The sequence below is a fragment of the Mus pahari genome, chromosome 6 (assembly GCF_900095145.1).
Source record: "Mus pahari chromosome 6, PAHARI_EIJ_v1.1, whole genome shotgun sequence".
Classification (NCBI taxonomy): Eukaryota; Metazoa; Chordata; class Mammalia; order Rodentia; family Muridae; genus Mus; species Mus pahari.
The window spans coordinates 60,507,364-60,517,051 of NC_034595.1; the positions used below are offsets into that span (position 1 = coordinate 60,507,364).

A 9,688-nucleotide genomic window follows, 5' to 3' on the forward strand; every position below is an offset into this window, starting at 1 on the left:
GTCTGCCTCTGCCTCCCAAATGCTGGGATTAAAGGCGTGAGCCACCACGCCCGGCAGCAACTCTTATAAAGAAAAATATTTAATTGCGGTTGGCTTATAGCTTCAGGGATGCAGTCTATTATTGTTGTGCTGGGAAGTATGGCAGCATGCAGTCAGATTAGTGCTGGAGAAAGAGCTGAGAGTTCTACATTTTGATCTGGAGGCAGCAGAAGGAGCCTGTGTCACTGAGCCTGGGCTTAAGCATCTGAGAACTCAGAGCCCACTCCCACAGTAACATAACTTCTTCCAGCAAGGCCTCACCTTCTCCAACAAGACCTCCCTCCCAATAGTGCCACTCCCTATGAGCCAAACATTTAAACATATAAGTATATGGTGGCTAAATATACTCAAACCACCACAACTGGGAATCCACTTAAAGGTGGAAGAAAAGAACTGACTCCACAAATTGTCTTCTGTCTTCCAGGCACTGTGGTATGTGTGTGCCTACACAAACACATGTACACTGCGATGGCTAACATTATTTGCAAACTTGATCCCTAGAAAGCAAGCCTCTGGGCATGTGTATGATTATCTGTATTGAGGTTACCCTTTGCTAATTTCTTTAGGGGGTTATCTTGATTATGTTAATTGATCTGAGAAGGTCCAATCTAAAAGTGGGCAGTACTATTTCCTAGGAAGACAATTCTGAGCTCTGTAAGAGTAGTTGAGTGAGCTGAGCAAAGGAATACATCCAGTAATTCATTGCTTCTGTTCTGGATTATAGATGTGATAGGACTAGTTCCTCAAACTCCTGCTGCCTTCCCTTCTCTCTTGTGATAGCCTGGAACTTGGAATTTAGACCTAGAATAAGTCCCCTTTCCCCTAAATTGTGCATGTCAGGGTTATTTTAATACAGCAGCAGCAAAGAAACGAACACACACGCACACACGCATGCACACTATTAAAACATTAAGAACAAATATACAAAACCCCTTATATTAATGAATGGACGTTCTGAATTTCTGACTCAGCAGAAGTATTGTGAAAACTTTATATCCCTGAGATCTATAATCTCTGAATTACCATAGTCCAAATTGCCATAATCAAAAATGTGATTTTATTGGGCATGGTCAAAGGAATTACTACCACTGTCCAATTCTTACTTCATTATTTTTTGGTATTTTGATAAATAGCATTGTATTTTGTTTACTAATCTAAAGCATATACCTTATTCTTTAAGAAGGATCCTTCAGTGTTGAGGTTGTATCTTGTAACTTGTATTAACTACATGTTTAGAAATCACTGTTCTTTTAAGCTAAGAACAGGCAATCACATTCATACATAAGCCCATTGGTGCAGTTCCTTTGCTGTGGAAATCAGTTCCTTAGGCATACTCTATGTGAGAAACATTTATAAAGTGTTTGCTAAACTTACAAATGGTGATACTGCAGTACCATTGAGGTCAGAGACAATAATTCATATTCTAGTCTTTTTCATTGAAGATAGATATTACCATTGCTAATCAGCTATAAGATTCTTGTGTATTGTGGCCTTAATATTAGTCCCCTGTATCTCTGTTCACCTTTTGCTGTACCCATGCCTGACTTTTTTTCTTGGCATGACCACATTATTAGTAACCCCAGACAGAGGGTGGAATTATTAGCCAGTGTCTTGTCACTGCATTAAGAGCATTTTCTTCAATGAGTCAGATGTAGAGCTCCTCAGAAACAAATATTTTCATGTTCAAAGAGGTATTTCCATACCTGTTCTCAGACTTTGTTGCTCACTTCTTCATGTTCATTATTTACAAATCTCGACAAAATGTCAATGTCATATTGCTCCTGATTCATTTTTTTATTAGAAAAGTATAGTGGAGGGAATCACACCTTCTACTGCAATGCTGGAGTCTCCCAGATTAGTTGGTATGTATGCTAGGTGTTTGCTGATTGGCTGGCCTGTGAGGCAGCCTCCACTTCTTCATGATGGGATGCATCTACCACTGCTGCTTTTCTTTTAATGAGAATGCAGCATTGTAGCAGTCTGGTTTTGTTTGGCTCCAGAATATCTTGTATAAATAGTTTTTCTCCTTCCACTTTACATATTTCCTTTCCCTGATAATTAGTTGTTGATGGGTAATGCAAGGGACTGCAGGCCCTTGGGTTGCTTTCTACTATTGGACACTAGAAACCTCACCAAGATGGAAGCACTGTGATTCCCATCCTCCCCCCTTCCCTCCCCCCAAATATTGGGATTGAACATAGGACCTCTTGCATGACACAGGTGCTCCATCACTTGCTCTTGCTCATCCTTCATCTTGTAGTTCATATATCTGTTGATCTCCAGCACCTGTATGTCAGACAAAAGCATGTAAGTTACCTGCAGTTCTGTTCTTTAGGTCATTCCTCAGTTGTCAATGGAGTGTTGGTCTGTATAATGTCTCGGTTACTAGGAGCTCTTCAGACCAGCTTCTTATGACAATGGGTGGGATAATTGATGTAAAATTTAAGAAATCAAAGTGCAGGTGCTGTGTATTCTATATTTACCATGGTGCTTTTCAAATCAACCATAGAGAATGGAAGTGTGTGACAATTATTTGTTAATAGCTGTAGGGTGTCTATAAGTTACACAATACACACTCATCTTTTATTTCTCTTCTCTTCTCTTCTCTTCTCTTCTCTTCTCTTCTCTTCTCTTCTCTTCTCTTCTCTTCTCTTCTCTTCTCTTCTCTTCTCTTCTCTTCTTTTCTTTTCTTTTCTTTATTTTGAGGACCATTTTAATCTTGGGGACTTTTAATTGAAAAACAGCAGGGTAGGTAAGCAAGCTGACCAGAGGCCGGTGATGGAAAGAGGAAGGGAGAAAGGTACACTTTTTGTAAAGGAGGCTGTCAAATGGTTTGCCTACCGTCTTCACTTGGTGGAAGCAGGAGGAGGACTTCAGAGCTAAAACAAAGAAAGCTCAGAGCTATCTCTACACAGTTACATATATACATAAACTGTAGCATGCTTATCTGTTTAATTATCTGAGCCTCTTCTAATATGCTTGGCAGATTTGGACATCACCTTCTATGCAAATTTTTGAGAAGAGGTTTTGTTTGTTTTTAGCTTGTTTGTTTGTTTTTAATTATCTTTAATCTTTTTTTTTTTACAGTCCAGTCTCTATTCCCCTCCCGCTCAGCCTTCCAACAGTTCACCATCCCATTCCTCCTCCCCTTCTTCAAGAGAATGTCCCAATCCTCTCCTCCCTGCCAGGCTTCACCACACCCTCTGGTCTCAAGTCTCTCTCGATGTTTAGGTGCATCTTCTCTCACTGAGGCTAGATCAGGCAGTCCTCTGCTGTATTTGTGTTGGGGGCCTCAGACCAGCTAGTGTATGCTGCCGGGTTAGTGGCTCAGTATCTGAGAGATCTCTAGAGTCTGGGTCAGTTGAGACTTCTGGTCTTCCTATGGAGTTACCCTCCTCCATAAGGTCTTCCAGCCTTTCCCTAATTCAACCACAAGGGTCCCTGGCTTCTTTCCATTGGTTGGGTGCTAGTATCTGTATCCGACTCTTTCAGCTGCTTGTTGGACCTCTGTGAGGTTCCTGTCTGCAAACACACTATAGAGTCAGTAATAGTGTCAGGCCCTGTACCTCCCCTTGAGCTGGATCCCAGCTGGACCTCCTTTCAGGTTCTTCTCCATTTTTTTTGTCCCTGCAGTTCCTTCAGAGAGGGACAATTCTAGGTCAGAACTTTTGGCTGTGGCATGGCAACCCCATCCCTCTACTTGATGTCCTGTCCCTCTACTGGAGGAGGACTCTGTAAGTTCCCTCTTCCCACTGTAGAGTACTTCAGCCAAAGTCCCTCCCTTTGAGTCCTGTGAGTTTCTCACCTCCTAGGTCTTACTTCCCAGGACATTCTAGAATGTGCCTCCCCCCTCCCCCTTGCCTGTTTCCATCCATTCTGCTGGCACCCAGGACTTCACTCCTGATTCCCCCTCCCCACCTGATCATGTTCCTCTTTTCCCCTCCCTGTCCTGAGCTCACAGTTGCTCAAATTGTATTTTTCCTTATGAAAATAATTTTGAGTTAAATGTTGTTAGTATTTCCATCTCTACGATTTTACTCATAATTTTCAAAGTTACAGTTGCTTTGGATATAAAGAACTTCTCAGTTAAAACTCTTTCTTTAGTATGTGTAAATCTGAGGCAATGGGGATTGTTAAGGGTATGTGATGGAAATAGGACTTCCTTTTCAAGATAACTCCCCAAGGAAGAAACAGCAGAGTTTCTAAGCAGTCAGAAGTTATTTGGTCTTCTTAGTTGTGGGAGTATGAGCATAAAAAGCTCAGAGATTCCAGAGTTTAAGATTCTTTCTATGAGTCTATCCTGGTATCTTTTATTCTACTTTTTGGGATCTCATAATTTTCCCAGGAGACTTAGAAAGTGTGTGTGTTCAACTTACACTGTGATCCTGCAGTCTCCCAGATCAAGCGAGCCCATTCTCAGCAAGGTCACACCTGTTAGAAGAAGTAAACTTTTAAAAGGCCATACTCAGAACTTTGTACTTTCATGACCTCAGTTGAACACTAATAACTGGGCTTGCCATTTCCTCTGTAACTGCATTAGTCAGAAGATCTTATACATACAGTTGTTGTCATTATCTTTACAAGAGTTACTCATCCATTTAATCATTTTAGTCGCTTAGTTTTTGTTAAGAAAGCAAAGATTGAACATAGTGAAATTGTATACCAAAGTGCCAAAGATATTATAAATGAGTGTGTGAGGGGCTAATCTCTAGATTAAACTGAGTAGATTTTTTTACACATAGGGAAAAGACATCCCCTCTATTTTATGAGAGAGAGAGAGGGAGAAAGAGAGAGAACATATGTGGGTTAGATTGTAGATTTAGTAAGTAAAATCTTCTTTGATAGCTTGTTTTTTCTTAACAAAACTTTTATTTTAAAACCAGGAATGAGATAAAAGAGAAAATTTAAGAAAGTTTCAAAATAGTGTTTATGATAGAAATAGCAAGTCAAATATCATATATTGAGTCATTGAGAGTGACTGCAAAGTATGTTTTTTTAAAAGTGTGTGTGTCCGTGTCCAAAGGGCAGCTTAGAGGAGTTAGTTCTCTTTTATATATGTTCTTGGGGTGAGACTGAGGTCATCAGGTCTCTCAGCAAGAGCCCTTACCCACTGAGCCATCTTGTCAGCCTAAGATACTTCTTAATTGTCATTTTGACATTTGACTAATGTGGCACCATAAGGTAAAAATCTAATTGTAAATGATATAATAGTATTAGTTCGAATAGAAAAGTGAGAATGACAGGGAAAATAATGTGACCATTAGCCATTGTTAAAGATTTGTTAAAAGAAAGAGAACTTGGTTTTGCCACAAGTGTATCAGATTGATAGGAATAATGTGCAAGGCAATGGAGATGATCCTTGATGATGTTGTGTAATGAATTAGAGATAATTTCTCCTTTCTGTCAACATTTTAGTGACTTTGGAGGTGAGACCATGCCAGGACCCACATTTGATCCAGCAAGTCACCCTGCTCCAGCTCCAACCCCCTCTTCTTCAGCGTTTCGACCTGTAATGCCATCCAGGCAGATTGTAGAAAGGCAGCCTCGAATGCTAGACTTCAGGGTTGAATACAGAGACAGAAATGTTGATGTGGTACTTGAAGACAGCTGTACTGTTGGTAAGAATTACCCCCATAAAAGCCTTCATAAGTGAATAATTCTTTAGGCAAATTCCAAGTTTACATAATTCTTCTTTTTTTGAGTTGACTATTAGCAAGAAGGGAAAGAAACACATTGAACTGGATACTTTCTCAAGTAGGTATTGTGCTCTTAATTTGAATATACATTGTGATATTAAGGTAAGTTCAAGAATAATTTTTTGTGTACTGTTTTAACTTTAATTGTTGCTGTTATTTTTGTGTGCTTTTGCCAGTACAAAGTATTTACTCTAAGGCACTGCACATACTTGACAAGCACTTGATCACTGAGCCATATTCACAGCTCTGATTTGCACTGTTTTGGATTGCTGTAAACTAAAAGCCTAGCAGCTTCAAAAAAAAAAAAAAAAAAAAAATACTGGAAGTTAATTTGAGTTCACTGTATACCAACTCTGCCACTAAAGCATACTCTTACTGTTCCTACTGTTTCATACTGCTGTGTCTGTTTTATGCTGCTACAAAAGACTACATAAGCAAGAGTAATTTTATTAAACATTAAAATTAATTAAAATTTCTGCAGGGAAGTCTTAAGACTAAGGCACTTAATCACAGTTTGGTGATGCCTTCTATCTGCTTCTAGGATAGAATTGTGCTTTATTCCCTGGAGGGGGTAAAGTACCATGGCTTTACATGTCAGAAGACTGGAAGAGCAAAAGGGATGGACTTGCTTTGTTAAGCATTTTAATAATAATCTCTTTCATAGAAGTGGGACCCTTGTTGCCTAATTTACCCCTTAAAAGCTCTGCTTCTAGATACTGTGTTTTAAATTAAGATTTTAATTTTTGTGAGAATTTCATACATGAGTAGTTTGCTTATGTTATTTTTACCCTCTTTAACTTTTCTCATGTTCTCCTCTGCTCTCTTTAGTTCATGACCTCTATTTCTTTAATTATTATTGTTACAGTCACCTACTATAATTCATCCAAAATTATATATATAGGGCAAATATTACATGATGTTACTCATATATCTCTTCACAGTCTGGTTATATTTGTTCTGGATTGCAGTTATTCTTTCACAGTGAAATGGATGCCAATCAGGACTTGTGTTGTGAGCCTTCTCCTTACTTACTTTTGGTATAAATATGGAAGGCGTGCTAGTAGATAATATTTGGGACTTCGTAGAATGTTGTTCTTTTGCTGCATTTAATTTCCTAAATTCTAAGAGTTGTGTCACTTATTGTTTGAATCTCTTCTATTTTCAACTCCATTTCAGTTCAGGAATTGGTTTCATGTGTAAGCAAATCGATTTCTATTTGTAATTTTCATGTATTCATTTATATTTTCTGTGATACTGGTGCACTTTTTCCAGCACACAAATCCCTAGTGTGTATTTAAGTTACTCCCTGTCTCTCACATTGCGTTAGCTTTACTTTTGTGCAAACCTCCTCCTTAAGCTTCAAGATCTCATATATAATTTTCTCCTGTGACACAGTTAACCTTCATTGTTGTGGTAATTTGAATACTTTAAAAATTAATCTTGCCAGGTGTGGTGGCGCATTCCTTTAATCCTAGCACTTGGGAGGCAAAGGCAGGGGAATTTCTGAGTTCGAGGCCAGCCTGGTCTACAGAGTGAATTCCAGGACAGCTAGGACTACACAGAGAAACCCTGTCTCGAACCTCCCCCAATCCCCCCCCCCCCCGCAAAAAAAAAGTGGTTTGCCTTATGAATGTTTACTTTTCAATCTTAGAAGACCAGGTCTTATTTTAAAATTCTTTCTCCAGTCATAGTATTTGACACAATCTTATCTATTGAGGGGATGAGTGGCTGCTAGAAGAGAAGGTAGGGGTATATGTATGTTTATATAGATTAACTACCCATAATAGGACATTTTAAAATAGACATACCAAATTTTCTGACTTTTAGTATAATTGTTATAGACTGTCTTACTGTTTCAGGAATTGAACAAATGTTAATTTCTTTGTAGAAAAATGATGCTTGTTAAGATAATGCTTTTGTTGTTGTTGTTGTTTTGTTTTGTTTTGTTTTTGTTGTTTTTTACTACCTGGTAGATGGAACAAGATGAAAAAAATGTAAGGCTAAATTCAGTCAAAAAAAGTTATACTAGAGTGACACCTAGTGGTAGTTGCATTGGTTACTGGTTTATTTCAGTTTTATACCTAAAACCTTCTGAGTTTTATTTTCTAATTTTGAATAATTTAAAGTCATTTTAAAGGACTTGTTCTTTTATAAAGTACTTCCTGAATAAAATAATGTGATATTTTGAGGACAGAGATTTTTATGTATTAGTGTGTGTCCAGGATCTAGCAATGGATTTTGTCCCAATTATTAGTTTAATGAAGTTTTTTCTATCAGTGCTGTGGACAAACCTGAGTTTTCTAGATCCATTTAGCATGCTGAGTCATTTGTTTATCCTGCCCACATGCTTTTAATCTACTTTTAAAAAGCCATGTATATTATCCCGAGTATCATTTTATTTTAAAAGAATGAGCTTGAAAATATAAACATTTAAAGCATTTACTACATGCAGTTTCACCCTGAAGTTTACGTGTTTTAAAACCAGGTTTGTCCAGAATCTCTGAACTTCATTTTTGATCTTGACCCTGTGAATCAGATTAGCTCTGTGACCGAACCACTCCAGAGTCTCAGACATATGAATAATAAGCACCAAGTTATTATTATTTATGAATAATAAGCACCAAGTGAATTTTTTTGGGAGGAGGTTGTTGTTACCACTGATTGCAAAGACAGGACATATGATTGTCATCTTTGCCTTGCAGAGATACTGGGTGGGTAAAATGACTGGCAAGTATGTAGGGTAGATCATCATAGATTTTACTATTGAGGAGTATAGACAGTGAACATTTGTTACTATTGGTTTATCTGTACAGAAATTGTTAACTTTTTATTAGATATTGTGACCCAACAAAGTGTAGAGTAATTTTTAATCTCGAGTTAGCAGCACATTGAATATAAATTGAAATATATCTTTAGTTTTGTGATCTTGACTAACATTTATTTTTTATGCATACATACATACACACATATATCTATGCATGGAGTATAATGTGATACTTCTGTTCATATATATATATATATATATATATATATATATATATAGTAGAATGAACAAATCAGGTTAACATTGATCTCATGTATTTATTGATTTGTGGTAAGAAAATTTAAAATTCACTTTAAAAAGCTATTTTGTAAAGTGAAATATATTATTAACAATATTCGCTATAGTGTTCAGTAGATTATTTGGAATTATTCTTCCCACCTGATTGAACCTTTGTTCCTTTGTCTGACACTTCCCCTTTTCTTGCCAGCTTTTTCCTCAACCTTAATTTTCTCCTAGACTGTAGTAATCACCCGACTACTGTCTATTTATGTATGTTTTCTTTCTTAGATTTCACATATAGCTTGGTTATGCATAATTGTCATTTTGTGTCTGACTTATTTCATTTAGCATAATATCTTCCATATCTATTCTTATTGCAAATGACAGAATTTTGTTCTTGTTTAAGGATGAAACTGTTCCTTTGTATACATACATATACCATATTAAACAATACTCATTCATATGTTGATTGGCATTTAGGTTATTTTCATTTCTTTGCTACAGTGAGCATGGATGTATAGACATCTATCCGTAGACTGATTGCAACTTCTTTGGGTATTTTCTCAAATGAGATATTTCTCTACCTAGATTTACATTTTAAAATACTGTGTTTATTTTAAGTAGGAAAATACATGAAGAAATAATTGTCTTCCTCTTGCTTCATTCTGGCTTCCTACTGTGCTCAGGTTCATTGTTGTTTTGTTAAAAACCTTTTCATTATACTTTAATATTGTTCTTTCAGCTTTACCCGTCATTTCAGCATTTATTGTCTTTCAAGCAAGACAACAATTAGAAGAATAGACATTTTTCCTAATATCTTCTTTTTTTCAATTTTTTTCAAGCATGCACCTTCCTTCCTTCCTTCCTTCCTTCCTTCCTTCCTTCCTTCCTTCCTTCCTTCCTTCCTTCC

The 9,688-nt window shown here is 37.2% G+C and overlaps 1 protein-coding gene across 1 annotated transcript in view; it reads left to right on the plus strand.

The window, feature by feature from the left end:
• Faf1 (Fas associated factor 1) overlaps window positions 1-9,688 on the plus strand; it is a 307,082-nt gene that overhangs the window by 59,432 nt on the left and 237,962 nt on the right. The window contains exon 4 of the mRNA XM_021200199.1: window positions 5,455-5,657. Coding sequence (XP_021055858.1) covers window positions 5,455-5,657 — 203 coding nt within the window. The remainder of the gene's footprint in view (window positions 1-5,454; window positions 5,658-9,688) is intronic.